The 19,045-nt window shown below is 45.5% G+C and overlaps 1 protein-coding gene across 1 annotated transcript in view; it reads right to left on the reverse strand.

The window, feature by feature from the left end:
* The window catches only part of Stk39 (serine/threonine kinase 39), a 273,793-nt gene extending 266,860 nt beyond the window's left edge, over window positions 1–6,933 (reverse strand). Inside the window, exon 1 of the mRNA XM_052722942.1 lies at window positions 6,546–6,933. Coding sequence (XP_052578902.1) covers window positions 6,546–6,780 — 235 coding nt within the window. The 5' untranslated portion in view covers window positions 6,781–6,933. The remainder of the gene's footprint in view (window positions 1–6,545) is intronic.
* Between the last annotated feature and the right edge of the window lie 12,112 nt (window positions 6,934–19,045).

Below are 19,045 nucleotides of genomic sequence, written 5' to 3' on the forward strand. Positions count from 1 at the left end.
TTGGGGTTTTTCAGATGGAGAAGGAACACGAGTAGGAATGAAGGAATAAGAAGCCCCAGTGGAACTGGGAGGTGTCTGGAGGTGGACTCTTGCCCGATCGGAGCAAGGCCCTGGGCGTGATCCCAGTACCACAGGAGAAGACAGGCCATCCAAATACTAGTTCAAAGTCAGGGAAGGCCTCTGCATTTCTGGGTCAGCTGTGGAGATGCAGACTGCAAAGTAGTGGCAGGCAGGGGAACAGAGGGCACGACACACAAGAGGCAGAAGTGGAAGCCGAAGGCACGACCGTTCCAGTTTGTAAATTGAAAAATGGGCCCAACTTTGCCTGCAGAGGGAGACCGAGATGGTCCACAGTGCCCATGCCTTCTGTCCACAGATGGACAAAGGCAGTTTTAGAGAACACAGCTCGGGTTCTGAGAGACAGCAGAAGCCAGATTACAGCAGGCGAAGAGGAAGTGGGAGGTCCTCCCGTCAGCTCTGCTGTGAACACAAGGGCAGAGATAAAGGAGGAGGAACAGGAGGAAGGGGCAGGAAAGACAAGAACAGCTGTACACGATGGGCCAGGCTGTCACCCCAGCCCTTGGGAGGCAGGGGCAGAAGTCTTGGGAGTTCAAAGCCATCCTCTTGCTACCACAGTGAGCTCAATACCAGCCTGGACCACTTGAGGCTCTGTTTTAGAAACGCGTAACACCACCCAAAAGGCTGAGAGGAATAGGGGTGTTGATCAGTTGTGGGGGCCCTGCCTTGCATGCATGAGGCCCAAGGTACAACCTATAGCACTACAAAAGAAAAAGACTTCAGTATCTTTAAGCTGAGGGAGGGAGGGAGGGAGGGAGGGAGGGAGGGAGAGAGGGAGGGAGAGAAGAGCAGAGAAAACTTTATCTGGAAATAAAGGGCCCAGTTCTCCTGGTCCCTGGGATGCAGTGAATGCTTCGTTGAAGTCAGCAGCATTGGCTGCCAGCATGGCACCCTCCAAAGGCCGACTGACTCGGAGGTAGAAGGAAAAGTGCAGTAGGAGCAGGTTGCTCTCCGAGCCTTTCCATTATGGGCTGTTCCTCCAGGCAACCTTCCCACAGGATGTTCTCACCACTTGTCAGAAAGCCATCTGGCACCTAAACCCCTGAGCTGTCCAAATCGCCAGGAGCTCTACAGGTCTCCCCAGCTTCCTCCATGAAGTTGCAAGGGTGTGGGGCCGCCTAGGCCCAGGTGAAGCCGGCCCACCTGGGCTTCTGACTTCCCTTGCACGCCACCTTCCAGATGGCTTCCAGAAGAAAAGTCTGGGGGTGACCTCTCTCCTATGCACTCTCCCTTGGCAGAAACCAAGTGGAATAACTCTTGAAGCCACTTCAAAGGCTTGAAAAGCCAGGGCTGTGTTCTGTCCTGATAACTTGAATCAGATTAGCAAGCGAAGTTTATAGAAGCAAGGGCTAAAACTAATTGAGTGTGCCCTGTGCCAAGCACTGTTCTAAGTGTCTGACACTCTCACAAACCTATTTTGTTCAGGCTCCCAGTGTGGAAACTGAGTGCAGACACATCTACGCCATTTGTTGTAGGTCACAACTGCCAGTGATTACCATAGCAGGACAGAAACAAACAGGCCAGGGTTTCTGACTTTAGAGACAGCACGGCTGACATTTATTTTTAAACGCTGTCCAAAATGCAGTCAAGATAAGCTGTAAGAGTCAGGCGGGGGGGGGGGGGGGGGGTGCACCCACTATTGGTCATGAATCAAATACAACAAAAAAGCAAAGACTGCAGTCTCTCTTCCATAAGTTTCTTCTAACCTTGAGATTTTCCCCACGTAACAATCTCCTTGGCAGAGTTAAAAAGAACACTTTCACTGGGAATATCGTCAATGCCACTGAACTGTACTAAAATGGCTAAAGGCTGGAGGTGAGGTTTAGAGACAGTGTCCTTCTAGCAGCCCCCCACACACACACACACACACACACACACACACACACACACACACACACACACACACACACACGCGCGCGCGCGCGCTCCACAGGCTAGCATGGTAAAATGTCTATGTATAACATACCACAATGTGAACATCTTTGTGTATGCTTTTCTCTTTGTATTTTAAAAAGTGAAGCGGTTAAAAATCAAAGCCCTTTCCTCAGTTATCCCAGGCCTCTTTATTATAGGAAATAAGAGAAAGGAAAGAAGGACAGACAGCAGGAAAGACCGAAGAAAGAGAGAGAGGGAAGGAAGGAGGGAGATGGGGGACCCTAACTAACTAGTCAAAGGGAAGGCCAACACTGCTGGCAGGAAGGCCACGAGATCAGGGTATCCTCAGTGCTCCAGCTCCGCCAAGAAATGCCCAGTGTGTCTGCCCACTGTCTCAACCTACCTCTAGGCCCGGCACAAACCTAATGCTAATCCCCAAACCCTGAAACTTTCCAGAAGCTGTGAGGACGTCCCAGGCTGTTTGCAGATCTCAACTCAGGAAGAGCTGATGCTCCTTCAAGTGACCACAGCCTCGTTCCCTGGGTCGTGGCAAAATGTTTGCAGACCTAGACAGATAAACAAAACCTCGGAGAAGAGGAACGAAGTGAGCAGAGGAACCCGCTGTCAAACACTCAACTTACTTTCTGCTGCCTCAGATGGCAGGGAAGTGCTCCTCTTAGAGCACTCTAAATGACCGCCATGGGGAAAAACGTGAGGCCACATGGAGAACCAAATGAAAACTAGAAAGAAAGAAAGAAGGAAAGAAAGAAAGAAAGAAGGAAGGAAGGAAGGAAGAAAGAAGGAAAAAAGAAAAAAGGCTTTTCCTGACCCCCCCCCAATAAATAAATAAATAAATAAATAAAACTTTAAAAAACGAAGACAATCAAGCAGTCTCCAGCCGTGATCTACTTATTGTTTCTCGGTGGAAAATGAGGGGAGGTAAGAGCACTGCTGGAATTGCCTGATTCAAACTGGGAACCCCATGCTGCCAAGACGGCACCGCCGTCAAGGAGAGAAGTTCACTGAGGTTGTCCATTCAGTCACGGATGTCCAAGTCAATGTTTACATAGCTCATCTTTTATTCTTTGTTTAAAGAGTCAAGGAGATCCCATGAATACCAACAACCACCTCAGTTTTCAACTGGCCTCACTGAGGTGCCCTTCATGCCTCTGAAGAAGGAATTCAAGGCTGAGGGCGAGAGGAGCAAAGCCAGAGATCACACACAGACTGGACATTCTCTCCAGAGAACGGCTGTTTGTAGAGAACACAAGAGTGATCCCACACGCCCGGACGCAGGAACTCCATAGTTCCACGTGTCCCGTCCCTGTTTCATTACAAAGCTCCCTCTGACAGATCTGACATTATTTCTAGGTCATGCCTGAACTTCTGAACCAGATTACTCCTAATAGCATTACAGTGTCTCCGTGGCTTTCTACCACCGAACCGCCGTGCAACAAAGACAAAACTTTATTTTTAGAGTTGGAAAATCCTGTGTTTGTTTTTCTACAACAGGAGCACTTACAGAACTGAACCTGGTCTGTTTGGATTTGAGCCTCTCCTAATCCCGAGGCCCTGTCCTGTGTCCAGGAGGAAACAGAAGAAACCGTGCTTGTGCTCTGTGCCACGCTGGAAGTTGAAGAAGCACCCTGCCTTCCCTGGCTCTAGGCTCTGGCGCCTCTGAGCCTCCTGCTGGTTGCGGTTCCCACTGCTGGAGGCACATCACAGGACACCTGCTGTATGGCAGGGAGAGGCACCACTTTCAAACTGGTTTGGTGTTTGCACTGCTAACCTCTTGAATAGAATGTTTAAGGCAATGTGCTTAACCACGAATTCACTCTGAATCACTCAACTGGCATGAAAGGCTAAATGGGAGTGATGGGAGTGGGTTTGTATTTCTTCGTAAACATTAAGCCCTTGAAAAACCCTACTCCAGCAATGTTTCAATAACACGGATTTCCAAACAGCCATCTCTTAGATGGGAAAATATGCGATCCATATAAAGCATAGAAAAGCCCTCTCACAACATAAATGTGTGAAACCAACATGGAATAAGCAGGTGTTTCATCTCTTGAATTCGTCAGGTAAATTCCCCTTTTTCTTTCATCACTGAAATCGAACAACCATAATTAACATGGTTACCACAAGCAGAGAAGGCTTTGCAATTAATCCTACTTTAACTAAAAAGATTATATTCCTTAGTTCACAAAAGAGGCCAACTCAAAATATTGTTGCCAAAGTCTAAGCTTACATTTACCCCCTAATGATTAACAACATAAAGAATACAAATTAGTTATACGGAAACTGTTCTGGGTCCTAAGGAAAACTGTGCAGTAGAAGAGACCAACCAACTCTGAGGTGTAAATAGGGGGATCCGCCGCCGCTGCTTAGGGAAAGCAGCAACACAAATTATTGAGCCCCTGAGAAACTGTTCCTCAGACTTGAAAACCACCTTTCAATCCCAGTCAGATTCTGCCCTGAAGAGCATCTGCCTCCCATCATCTCCCAGCCCTCACTCAGCACACCCTACAGGGTCATTTATCCTTGTCTCCTAGCTCATGAGGGACCATTGTTTATTTAGCCTTGTATTGCTACTAGCCAACAAAATGCAGGGATATGGGGAGGCCTTAAGACCTCGATGAGCAATTAAAATTTATGAGGTTAGGTACTATGGAGTATATAAAATGGGGGCAGAAGGGGCCACCAAACTATGTCCAGGGAGAAGTGCAAAGCTTCTCAGAAGACCCTTTGGCCTTGGAAGCTGAACAAGACTCCCTAGGACAAGAAGATCCCTTGCAGCTAGAAGCCTTACCTCGGTAGTACTGTTCCTGATTCAGTCCTCAGCATCAATACATGTTATGTGTGTCTATGTGTATATCCATGTATGTGTGTATGGTGGGCCTTCAAAGGGAAGAGCCTGCCAAGGTGGCAGGTGGACACCAGAGCCTTTGCATGACAGCCGAGACCCCCATATAATCGCTGGGGGAATGTAAGAACATGGGAGGCAGCAAAGAAGTTCAGAGAGAGGAGGCTTATGTGCTAGGCAAAAATGGTTTTCACTGAGGACTCCGGCCTTTGAAAGCTCCTGGGGTTATTAATCCTGACAGTGTCGTGAAGATTCATCCCTAAAGACTCTTTAGCTAAAAGTTATGACATACACTAAAAGAATTTTGTCTACAAATGTCTATAAAGACTATTTGCAGCTTTTGCATACCAATGTACACCATCACTACACACGTGAGCACACACTCACTTCTGCCTGTGAAACATACTTGTGTATCTACACACATGAGCACACACACGAGCGCGCACACACACACACACACACACGTCTGCCTGTGAAACACATACATATGTATACATACACATGTATATGTATGCCTTTCTGGAAGTCTCATTCACACAGGAGGTAAAGGGGGCTCCTTTGAGTGACCACTGAAATTATATTTATTGTAATTTTTCCAAGAGGAAAAATCGAGAACTCTTTTAAAGTGAAAGAAAAAATTAAGATAACTTGAATCCTTTTTTTCCTCTTACCGTCCTTAAATATCAAAGACTATGGGGCAGCAGCAACATCCCCAGTGCAGAGTTCATATAGTTACATGATGGGGGTCCCAGTCCGCCTGACAGCACTGCTCAGTGACGAAACTTTTAACTGAATGATCTTGTAGGTAAGGTTCTAAGCTAGAGGACAACACAATCCCCTATCCCTTCACGTGCTTGGCTCAAAGAAATGAACACCGGCTTCTTGCCTTTCGACTTTGCCAGGTATTTAAAAATGTAAGATAAGATGATATTAGTGAGCTGCCTAGGAGACACCGAAAGGCTGGGCGCGGATCGTGGATAGCCTTGAGTTTCACCCCAACAGATCCGCCCAGCATAGGGCAGGAGGCCAGCACGCCCGCCCGCTCTCCGGCTCCGGAGCTAGCGGCAGGCGGCGCGCCGGCACGGAGGGAGGCAGGTACCCGGGCGCACCGCGCGCAGAGCCGGGTCGCAGGGCGGGCATGCGGCGACTGTCAGAGAAGGCCAGCATCCTCCCCGGCCTGGGCAGGAGCCTGGGCCTCCGCCGCTACTACGTGGACCGGCTACCAACCGATAGGTCACGGCAGGAGGCGGAGGCGCGACTGCGCCCGCAGGGTCTCCCAGGACGCGTTGCACCCGGCGCGGCGCGGGGGCGAGGAAGCCCAGGGCGGCGCCCCCGCATCCCCACCCCGCCCCGGCAGCCCATCCGCGTGGTCACCGGCCACGGGCTGCGGCCCCCGCGCTTGTGGGGGTGGGGGGGGAGGATGCGGCGTTACCGGGTCCCCAGCTCCGCCGCCCCGGCGATCCCGGAGATAAAAGTTTGCAGCATGCAGCTCGTCTGCAGTGCGAGTCACATCCGCCGCGCCACCTCCTGCAGCAGCCGCGCTCAGGGAAGGAAGGGATAAATTAAAAATTAAAAAATACAATAAAATAACTGTTGGAGCCGGTAGGCCCCGAAGCCGGCCGCTCTGCCTCCGGGCGTGCAGGCAGGCAGGAAAACCGCATCCCGCACCCACTCCCGCCCAGTCTCCGCGCCCGGCCTGGACCGGCCCCGCAGCACCCTCCGCACTGACCGATAACCTCCTGAAGCTCGTAGGCGTCCCTGCAGATGGGCCAGCCGACCGCCTGAGCTGCCGGGGCCGAGGCTGGGGCCGCAGCGGGAGCCGGGGCCGGGGTTGCGGACGCCGCCGGAGCCGGGGCCGGTGCTGATGTCGCGGCCGCCGGGGCCGCCGCCGCCGCTGCCGCTGTCACCGGGGCCGCCTGCTGGGGAAGCTGGACGTGCACGGGCGAGCCGCTCGGCTCCGCCATGATGCTGCGGGAGGAGAGTGAAGGGACGCGCCGGCCGACCGACGACCTTCCACTTGAAACTTCCCTAGCCTCGTCACCCACACCTCTCGGCCGGCGCACGCCCTCCCCGTCCGCCGCCGCCGCCGCCGCCGCCGCCGCCGCCGCCGGAGCCTGCCACGAGGGGAGGGAGCCGGAGGCCGAGCCGGGCGGAGGGAGGAGGCTGCGCGGCGGAGGCGGGGACGGGAGGAGGCGGCGGCCGCCGCGCCCGCCGCGCGCCCCGAACCTCGCGCGCGCGGTGCTCTCGGCGCTGCCGAGGGGAACCGCCGCCCCCTCCCGCCCTGCTCGCTGCCGCCGGGGAAGTTTTCCAGGCGCGTGGAGCCGTGCGTCTTCGGGGGGGGGGTGCTTTCGGGGCTCACCCCGCTCCCTTCCTGCCCTCCGGGCGCCTCCGCCCTGGACGATCGCGCCCTGCAGAAGCAGCCCCCCTGGGACTCGGAGGGCGGGGTCGTTGAACGGCTGCCAGATTCTCGGCCGGCTAACTCTCCCCGGCTCAAGAACCGGGAGTTCTTTTCACAAGTTAGCGAGGGAGACACCTCCGCGGCGGCGTCGTTTTTGTAGGGCGCCGGTTAAAATGTAACCCAACTTGTAACTTTCCGGTGCTTTACCTGGCAGGATCCCTTTCGCACCTTGCCGAAGGTGATGGCAGTGCTGCTCTGAGATGAAACCCGACTCCCTAAGTCCCTGGCTTTCTCTTTTTGTTCAAAGCCACTTGGAGCTCAGAAAGGTGATGTCAGGGGCTGTGAAGTTACAAGAAGTGGAGAGGGGCTAAGGACAGAGCGCTGGCCTAGCGTGCTAAGGTTCCTGGATCTACACCCTACCTCACCCCCAGCACCTTTTATACACCGTGCTCAGTGTATAGTACCTGCCTAATAAACTTCTTAGGTTCGATACCAAGTACAAATAAATACATAAACAGTCACGTTAACCCTTTAAGACCCTGAGGTCAGACAATAAGTTTCTTTGACGGAACCTAAGGAACTTACTGGAGCATAAATTAACTGCAGTGGAAAGTTTTAAATAAATGCTGCCTTTTCAACACTCCCCGTATTACCTCATCTTTAAAATAGCTGTGGCAAAACCAGAGATCTTTCTAATTGCAGGTGTCACATTTGAATGTTCGACTCTGTTCTCTCACAGCGGTGACCACGATTAAATGATTCTTGTCTCAGGCTGGAATGCTCAGTGACTCAATAGCCGTATTGGTTCTGTGGCCGACATTAGGTCGATCGGGTCTCAAGGGGGTTCAAGGTTTGAGGCAGAACAAAGCACGTGTAATATGCCATCAAACTCTTAACACTAGTAAAGATCTCCTTAAACTTTTTAAAAGATACTTCTGAAGAAACGTAGACTTTTGCTAGGAGAAAAACCAGTTGTCTAGTGAAAACAGGGATGCAAACTGATAAGTTTACTTAACCCCTCAGAACACTATGGAACAGTTAGGATAAAGCAGCTCGCACGATGAACTAAGAATGTGTACCTCCTTTTATGCAGATCTGCTATATTTAAAAAGCAAGTATATTCATTCTAATTTCTGTCAAGAAATAGACTGCTCCTTCATAAACAAACTCTAGGCCTCTGATGAACAGGATGGCTCTTTATCCCAAGCCACACCTGCCCTGTTTACCTCTGCATGAGCCGCTCCCATTCTATCCAAAGAACTTTTAAGGACTGCTTTTAGAGGAAAACAAGAGAGACTAAATGAGCATGCCGCCTACTTTGTCGTACAAAGTTATATCTTGATTTTCGATCAGGGAAGCCTTTAAGACGTGGTAGGAAAACGTGATTCTCGGATCCCAGTCAAACACAGATCACGTAGCTTCCCACAAAGAACAAGTGTTCCCTAGTCAGAGACCAGATATCTGTCCCCAGCTGACCATCTTCCAAATGGCGACCAGGGAAGCCATTTGTAAGAATTGCCATGAGCTCAAGGCTGTTAGTGTGTTTAAATTGAAGATTAGGTTTCCACATAAGACCGGGAGCTCCAACATTATGGCTGGGAAAGGGACCTTTACCACAAAAAAAAACAAACAAAAACAAACAAAACCATCTGGCACAAAACATGGCTGAGGTTCACAAACCCTGGCGTAGAATGAGGAAATGTAAAGAGAAAACAATGGACCCTTCTTATCTTCCCTTTCTGTTTTCAAGTCTCAGAATAAATGAATCCTATATGCACTGAAAGAAGATTTCTTTGTATCTTAATGGCATCTTTGACCAGAAACACAATTTAGATTTAGTGATCAATTTCCAGGCAAAATGCTTCTTAAATACCTATATTTCCAAGTGTCAAGTACAAGTACAAGTGCTAGTTTTCTTGGTTATTTATGGAAACATTAACTTACAGATTCAATCTCATGTTTTTATATAATTTTTAAAAAGCCATGCTCTCTTCCTCATATTTAAGCCTGATGACAAAGGCCCCTGACACTTGATGTTCTTTAAGCTTAGTTACCTATGGAAGGAGTGGGTTCTTGGGACACCCTTGCATGTTGTCATTCTGGTAAACCAATAGGAAAGCCACCAGAGGAGACAGACAGCTGGTCTGTGACAGGAACAGTTGTTCTTTGTGGGAAACTAAATGATCTGTGTCTGATTCAAACCTGCGATTGGTCTCAACAGCTCCATATTTTTCTCCTATGTCCCACAAACATTCCTGGCATTCATAATTCCTGTCCATGGATTGAATGTAGAAATATAAATTTATCTGACAAAATACAGGTCATATTTATTTGATCTTTTTTTTTCTTTTTCTTTCCCCTTAAAAGTTCTACTGGGAAGAATGGGATCAGCTTTTGGGGAGATGAGCAGGTATGGCTCTTTATAACGAGATCCTTGTTCGTAGGATTAAGGTCCTCATAAAAGAGACCTGAGAAAAATCAATTATGGTGGCACACACCTGTAATCTCAGCACTTGGGAGGCTGAGGTAGAAGAATAGCTAGTTTGAGGCCAGCCTGGGTTATATCAGGGAGACCTAGTTTCAAAAAGAAAGAAATCCTCAAAATCTATGTGCTTCTGCCCGTGCTTGCCTTTTCCTTCTTCCCAAGTGTGTGTGTGTGTGTGTGTGTGTGTGTGTGTGTGTGTGTGTGTGTGTGTGATGTCTTGGGAATCAAATCTAGGGATGCATGTTTCATACTATCTGCCACTGAGCTATAGTCCTTGCCTCGACTGTAGAAACTAGAAGGAAGTAGCTATAGAAGAGAAATAGAGTTTTTACAAGAAACACAATTTTCTAGCTTCCATAGTTGAACTTTCTAGCATCTACAACAGCTAGAAATAAATTTCTACTCTTATAAGCCACCCAGCCTAAGACATTTTGTTTCAGTAATGTTAATAAGTCAAGGGATTCTGGCTTTTACTTATTACTTATGAGTGACATCCCTGATATGATTATCAAAAATGTCTCCAGACATTGCTAAGTGTCCCATGGCTTATGTAAACTAAGAATGCACATACTACAGTGTTGGTCAATTTGCAAAGACAGTCTATAAATTAAGTCATTTATTCATAAGAGAGGATGGATAATCTCAGGCCCTAGCCTTGACAAAACACACTCAATTCAAATTTTGAATACAACAATTTTTTGAATCTCTGATTTTGGAATTTAAGTAACTGTCTGAGTTTCAGTTTCCTCTTGTGTATGTTCAGCCTGGTAAATAAAACATCTTTGCAATTTGTTGGGATGTAATTTGTATAATGACAGACCCATAGTGGATATTAAAAACAAAAACCCTTTAAATACTTTGGTGGTTTGAAAGAAAATGGCCCCCAAATGAGTGGCTGTATTTGGAGGTATGGCTTTGTTGAAGTAGGTGTAGTCTTGTTGGAGGAAGTGTGTCATTGTGGGGGCAGGCTTTGAGGTCTCATATATGCTCAAGATACTGCCCATTGTCTCAAAACACTTCCTCTTGCCTGCAAATCAAGATGTAGGACTCTCAGCTCCTTCTCCACCACCACATCTGCCCACACCACAATGTTGCACCATGAAAATAATGAACTAAACCTCTGAAACTGTAAGACATCCCAATTAAATGTTTTCCTTCATAAGAGTTGCCATGATCGTGGTGTCTCTTCACAGGAATAGAACACTGAATAAGACAGACACCACCACCATTATTGTCATATATGCCAAGATGGTAATAAAATCTGTAGGGTTGAAATAGGGTTGCATTGATGATTATGACAAAGATAAGTTCCCCAAGGACAAGAATTTTTGTTCCTTTCATATGTTGATGGATGCCTAGGCCAAAAACTACTATCTGGCACACAGCACACTGAGTAGTAAACATGAGGTAAATGAAAGTGACGCTTTCCATCTTTTATCTTATTCTGTTATTTTATTTGCAGTGACGCTTTCCATCTTTTATCTTATTCTGTTATTTTATTTGCAGTAATGTGGATCAAACATACATCCCTGCACATGCTAGGCAAGTGACCTACCACTCTGCAGCTCTGTAACACTTTTAAATTTATAAGCCAAGTATTGTGCAGCCATGGGTAATCACAACTATTCCAGAGGCTGGGGCAAGGGGATGGAGAATGGGAAGCATGCTGTGGCTACACAAAGACCCTGCTTCCAAAAAGAATTTACAAAAACATCTTTTAAGCATCTGAATGAGTCAATGTCAAATTCAGATGAGAATTCTGGAGGTGGAGGGACTGACTGGAAAGCCATGGCCATAATCAAGCTAGAGAAGTGTTGATGTGAGCTAAGCCGCCATTGAAGAGACAAGGTAGATGACATAGGAGGCCAGACTGGGATATATAGGGAGAACTTGAAAGGTCTGATTTGCCCAATACATTAGTTAAAAGACACTACACAACACATTTTACATAATGTTTTGGAAATACATCTGATAATCAGGAGTTCGCTCATCATAAGAGATGGCCACTTTGCCCATGACTAACATATAATTTAGTCTTTTGAGTCCTAGGACTTTCTAAGACCCCAGGTTTCCTTAGCTTCCTGAGGCTTCCTACTTCCTCTGTTCGACTCAAAGGAAATAGCTACAGGACAGACATTGAGCCAGCTTCGTTTTAATTGGACTGGCTTTCCCAGTACGTGCTAATGAAAAGGACCGACCCACTGCTTTATTTTAGCACCACCACTGCACCAAAGCCCAGATTTTCTACGCTTCTTTTCAATATCATTTTACTTATTTGTTTGTTTGATTATTTATGGTGTTAAAGTTTCAATCAGTATGTTGATCTTGTGCTCTGTCACTGAGCTATATTTCTAGACATTTAGTTTATTTTAAACAGAAAATAAAACTCTATAAACATAAACTTAGTATTCTAATGAATTTCTAGGTATAAATGTCTCCTGTAGCTGAAGTTTTCCTGTGCTAGCCCAGTCCCACAGCCACTTACTCAATTCCTGTGTCCTGCCTGGTCTGTTAACTGCTCAGATCCAAATAAACACACAGAGGCTTATATTAATAAAAACTTCTCGGCTATTAGCTCAGGCCTACCACTGACTAGCTCTTACACTTAAACTCAGCCCATTTTTGTTAATCTCTATGTTGCCACATGTTCCATGGCTTTACCTGTGTGCCATTACATGTTGCTCCCTGGACAGCAGGCTGGTGTCTCCTGATTCAGCCTTCCTCTTCCCAGAATTCTCCTTATCTGCTTGTCCTGCCTATGCTTCCTGTCTGGCTGCTGGTCAATCAGTGTTTTATTTATCAACCAATCAGAGCAACACATATTCACAGCATACAGAACATCCCACAGCAGTCCCCCTGACCTTTATGATGAATTTATGAATGTGAATATATGGGATCTGAGCATGTTAGTACACACCTGTAATCCCAGGATTTGTGGAGCTGATGGAAGAGGCAAGCCTGGTCTATACAATGAGACCCTGTCTCTGAGAAGAAAAACAAAAACAAAAATAAAAACAAGAAAACAGGGTATATGAACCTTTTCAACTGTGAAGGCCAAGCCACCTTGCAGTTAACATAGAGGCAGAAGTGTGATGTGCTTCCCACAGTCAACCTGCTGCTGACTGCTACACAAAGTCCAAAGCAGGTATGATTTGATTTTTAGGTTTAACACAGTGTAGTGTTGAGGTGTCAGAGTATTTGGTGCCCAATAATAACTGGAAAGAGGTGCAAACCTATTTTAAGCTGATTTATTACAAAGACGTTGCCCTTTCAATTCATCACATGTGATTTATGAAAACAAATATATGTGAATTATAGCTTCAAGGCGTGTGTTCTCACTTATTTTCCAAATAACTGTTGATATCAGCTTTCTATTGGGTTTTATATTATGCACAAAATTGCTCAGGGGACAATTAATGCCTCCTCATTAATCACAGAAATTTCTGAGCATAATTTAGATGCTAGTACAGCAAGCTCCCCAGAAGCCGTACCAGCTCTACTCATGGGAAGAGTGTTTGTAGTTAACAAGTCTGTTTGCTAAAGCACAAGAATGGGACATACATATTACTTTTATGATGTCATCTATCTAAAGCCTCATCATCCCGTGCAGAATAGCATTGAAATGTAATTGGAGGAGACCTGTGTGCTCACTGCTGTGTCTCTGAAGAACCACAAACATGAGTCCATTCATTAAGTATGAAAGGAATGCTTTCTCAAGCTATGTGGTCCATCCTTCCCATCTTCAGAATCTTCCAAATGCTGAAGACACCTAAGGCCTTTACTTCATCTCTATTCAAAAATAATTTCAACAAAAAAAAGTATTTGCCAACCTTAATTATCAGTTGCCTGTCTTTCCAGCTCTGGCTTCCCTGCAAGGATCTCAGCTCCTCATTGTATAAACTGAGGACATGGCCACTCCACGGTATGGTTGAGGAGAAGGTTTTAATTGTAGATATGAAGGAGAGTACAGCCAGAGGCATCTAGAAGAGTCCAGAGCAGGGAGAGAAAGTAGTAGACTAAACATGGTCAGCAGAGTGAACTAGGGCATGAGGAGAGAGAGAGAGAGAGAGAGAGAGAGAGAGAGAGAGAGAGAGAGAGAGAGAGAGAGAGAGAGAGATGGTCAAAATGGCAGGGTTATATAGAAAGGAGAAGCTTGGGCAAGGAAAGCCCATGATCTGGAGAAGTAGGGGTCAGGGTGAGAAGAGCCAGGATGCCAACAAGAACTCTCTATTGGGTATTCACAATGCTGAGAGAACCTGGCGTTTCTTTTGGACCTGGTAATCACTGGGAGAGGCAGCATGGGTTGCATGTAGGCTAAGGGTTGACCTCACTTATAAGAAGGAGATAAAGTAAAGCACAATTTAATTGAACAATATCCTTTTGATAAGGAATGCTGAGGACCGAGCCTAGGGCGTCATATATTCTAGGTAAGCACTCTACCACTGAGTGTTATCCTCGACCACTCATTCAGTAAATATGTTTTTAAGAACTATGGAAGTATAAGTGTTTTGCTAGCTGCCATGGAAAAATAGAAGACAAAACTGGCTCAGCTTTTAAGGATTAAATGACTGTTGGACGTGTTAGTGCATGTCTTTAACCCCAGAACTCTCTGAGTTTGAGGCCAGCCTGGCCTAATAGTCAGTTCCAGGCTAGCCTGAGCTATGTAGTGAGACCTTGTATCAAAACAAAAACAAAAGAATCAAATGAGACAATAAAATTCATTTTACTCAGTGTCCAGACTTCTGGAACCCTGGTTACTCCTCAAAAGTTACTAAAATATCTAAATATTTAATTAGGAAAAATAATAATCAAAAACATAAGTCACATGTCCATTTGGAAAAATGTGTCAAAGAATAAGTAAGTGCCAGGTAGGTGTATAATATAAAACACAATAGGAAGTGATTTCAAGAGGTAATTTTGGAAAAGAAAAAAGAATGCACACCTAAAATCCTTGCACTTGAGATGCCCCTGAGCTCAAGGCAGGCCTCGATTACATAACCAAACCCTGCATCAAAGAGTAATATTATTAGGCAGTTTGTCATTCAAGTACATAACTGCTTTTACTATTGACTGCCAAAATCTTTTAAAAAATTATATGCATGTGTGTGGGTGCTGATGGGGGCCAAAAGAGGGTGTCCGATGCTCTGGACCTGGAGTGATAGGCGGTTGTGAGCTGCCTCACACAGGTGCTGAAAACCGAACTCGGGTCCTCTGGAAGACACAGAGCACTCTGAACTGCTGAACCATCTCTAAGCCGCGATTTTTTTAAAGAAATAACAACAAAATGTATTCTCATAATGAAGAAGTCAGTATTTCCAAGAGAAATTGCAGAAATGGACAGTAAAAAAAATAGAGGAGAGCTGGGCTCGCTGCTCAGGGGTGCATGAGGGACTAGGCTGCATTTCTAGCACTACAAAAAAAAAATTGAAATTGAAACTGGGGTGGGGGTGACAGCAGGAAAGGCAGCTAGAGACCCATCAAGCAAGAGCTGTGAGCATTGGACGGTAAGAGAACAGAAACGACCCCAGAGAGCAGAAAGAACTCTGGTGGAAGAAGATGGAGAGCCAGCGGCCAGGCCTATATCAAAGGAGCCGTCCAGGTGCACGCGCATATGTCTACACAGTGAGAGCAGAGGGACTATGTCATGCCGAAGATGCTGGCTCAGCACCCTGCACTGCCATGCCAGAAAGCCAGTCCAGTATTGCCAAATCTTCACATCGTTCCAAGAGAAGCCAACAGATGATCCCATGTGAGACTTCCCAGTTTTGAAATACTTGCCCAAGTTTATAAAATACCATACAAAATCTGATACTATATATACATAGTGTTTTTTTTAAAAATTATATTAAGTAAAATGTTTGAGTAAATACATATTTAGTGAAATATGGATTAGCATGGTAAACTCAAAATCTAGTTGTTAGCCCTGGAGAGGAAAAGGATTGGGGAAGAGAGAGGAAAGGCACCCCAAGGACGTCTGTTACATCTGTGATGCTTTATGACTTTAATAAAAATCCATAATAAATATGGCAACACAATTGGATTGTTAGAGTGTGTCGTAGGTTTGTGAGTTTTTATTACATTATTGTCCATGCTGTTCTGTATATTTGAAATATCTTACAATTAAAAAGCAATAACACTTTGCAGGCCAAATGAAACACTGGTATCCACATCATTCTACTCAAGAGCCATTTCCAGCCCTGCAGTAGCATTCTTGCATGGCCATGGGGCTTATGCTGAGGTCAGACCAGTGAGTAATAGTTTGGTTGCTACAAAGCAAGGCCCATGGGATATAAATGGTTTGCAGCCTGTATGGGCATCTCAATCACTTATTCAGCTTGCTAAAAAAGAAAAATGTCCTCATGCTAACTACGCCAAGTTACTTGTTCATAGTTCTAACTCTTCAGGAAAATGAGAAGTTTGAACCCATGAGTTGGATGCCATTCCAGGCAATTTAGCAGATCCCATCTCAATAAACAAAGCAATAAGGGGATGTGCTGGAGGGGTAGCCCAGTGGGTAGAGCACTCACCGTGACTGTATGGGCCCCTGGAGTCTTTGCCAGTACTGGCATGGAATCCTCATATGTGATTGCATGGGTAAAAATTAGATATTGTAAGATTGCAGTGTACAACCTGAGTTTAAAATGTGACAGTCCAAAGAGCACTGCTGTGATATGACATAGGAAAGCCACACTGACCAGCAAAGCAAGGATAGCTCGTCCAGGCAGCAACTTTTGAAGACTCTCTGTTCAAGAATCACTTTCCTGAAATAGACATAGGATTGAAACATACAGCAAAATAACAAATGAGAACAGTGAAATCTTTTTGCACTAAGAGGTTTGAAATAAGAGCTACTTGTAATACTTTGTCTGGGCTTTTTATTTTTAACCTTACAGGTCTTTTGCTTATATAGTATGGTGTCTGGTTTTGTGTTTTTATAGGATTTCTGTGTGTTAAGAATGTATGAATCTCTGTGTATATGCTTTTCTTGTGATTTTACTTTGGCTCATTTTTTATGTTTGTTTTGTTCTATTATAGTTTGGTTTTATATTTTTATTATTATTATTATTATTATTATTATTATTATTATTATTACTATTTTAGTTGAGTGTTTGTTATCTAATGAGAGATAGAGCAAAAAGAGGGTGGATTGGCATAGGTGGGGAGGATCTGGGAGGAGCTGGGGAAGGGGAAACAGTAATCAGAATATACTGTATTTAAAATCTATTTTCAATTAAAAATGCCATATTAAAACTAAAAAGAAAACTTTTTGGGGAGGTTCATATCAAAATCAAGAGGAAGGTATGGATGTGTTTCGTATGTCCTTTTGCCCTGCTTGCAAGGTCTCTCCCCTCCTCCAGAGTGTTACGTTTGTTAGAGCCAACGAACTTGCATGACCTTTGTGTCATCCAAGTTGAAAATCCTCTCACTGAGGATGTAAGTGATTTTTCTCCAGCATTTGTTATAGCAAGAAACAGCTAACATCCACCCTAATGGTTACAGCCTGTCTACCTCTACAGGCAAGAGCAATAGCCTCTCTTTAAGCAATCTCCAATCAAGACAATGGTGATTGTCCTCATTACCTATCCTACCACCTTTCTTTGTTCAAGTCCCAACAAGAATCCGGAAGGTGAGGAACATGGTATGACCTGGAGACAATGCAGAACATACACAAGAATGAGGGAACTGGTATTGGGAACACAATGTTGGACCTGACAGAATTTATTGTTAAGGGATCACTAAGCAGATGTTTCCTCATTTTATTTTATTTTATTTTATTTTATTTTACAATACAATTCAGTTCTACATATCAGCCACGGATTCCCTTGTTCTCCCCCCTCCCGTCCCCCTCCCCTTCCCCCCAGCCCACCCCTCATTCCCACCTCCTCCAGGGCAAAGCCTCCCCCGAGGACTGAGATCAACCTGGTAGACTCAGTCCAGGCAGGTCCAGTCCCCTCCTCCCAGGCCGAGCCAAGCAATCCTGCATAGGCCCCAGGTTTCAAACAGCCAACTCATGCAATGAGCACAGGACCCGGTCCCACTGCCTGGATGCCTCCCAAACAGATCAAGCCAATCAACTGTCTCACCCATTCAGAGGGCCTGATCCAGTTGGGGGCCCCTCAGCCATTGGTTCATAGTTCATGTGTTTCCATTCGTTTGGCTATTTGTCCCTGTGCTTTATCCAACCTTGGTCTCAACAATTCTCGCGCTCATATAAACCCTCCTCTTTCTCGCTAATTGGACTCCCAGAGCTCAACCCGGGGCCTATTGCAGCTCAGGGGTCTGACAAAGGGGCTAATGGTTATTGAGTTGTCTGACAGAAACATTTTTATAAAAATGGTCAGTGTTCTGGGGATGTAGCTTAGTCATAGAGTATGTGTTAGCCATAATTTTAACCTTTAACACACGCATACCTCATAACTCCATCATCACCAAGAACAACAACAAAACCATAAGTGATCTTAGAATATATACCTTTCATTAGGACCTTGAAAAGTGGACTTACAAAGGGAAGTCCAGTTCTGTTGTGATTTGAATGTGAAATGTCCTTAGGGGTTTGAATTCTGAAATCAAATTTGAAGACTTGGACCCCGACTAGTGGTGTTGTTTGGGAAGCTTGTGGAACCTTTAGAAGATGGAGCCTCACTGGAGGAAGTGAGTCACTGGGGGTGAGTCTTGAGACTCTATAGCTAAGTCTTACTGTCCCTTTCTGTATCCTGAGTACAGATGCAAAGTAGTCAGCCAGCTTCTTGCTCCTGACACCATCCGTGCATCCCGTGCCTGCTGCCATGTCTCCTCCATTGTGTGCCTCCTACATCTCTCTGAAATGGCAATCTCTCTGAAATATACTCTTCTCCCTTACACTGCTTTTGTCAGAGAATTTCATCAGGACAATGAGAAAGTAACTAAGAAAAGTTCCTCCCATGGTTACTCTTTGCTGTGGGCTATATCTTACCATGGCAATTACTGTCACTGATTTGGAAAACTGAAATGCAATGGGATCCTGAGGTGACAGAGTCTAGGCTGTGTTACTTAATTATCAACGGTAAGGTGGATGTCATTATCAGATAATGAATAGGAGGCGAAAGAATCAACAATCAGAACATCCTGACCCTTGAAGATGCCTGACTTGGCTAGTTAATTATGGCCTTCTTAAAAGTGGAATTGATATGAAGCCTAATAAATTCCTACTTGATATGTATTACTGATAGCAGAGAAATACAAATTCCTGGACAAAAAATTAATTCAAATGATAAGAATGAAGAAGTGTTGTACTTCAACCAATTTTAAGCCTTTAGCCTGTTTGTAGGTCCAGAACTCACCAAATAAAGAGGAGGCTGACTCTCCT

Source organism: Peromyscus californicus, unplaced genomic scaffold, assembly GCF_007827085.1.
Source record: "Peromyscus californicus insignis strain IS unplaced genomic scaffold, ASM782708v3 Scaffold_7__1_contigs__length_154581171, whole genome shotgun sequence".
In the NCBI taxonomy this organism is placed as follows: domain Eukaryota; kingdom Metazoa; phylum Chordata; class Mammalia; order Rodentia; family Cricetidae; genus Peromyscus; species Peromyscus californicus.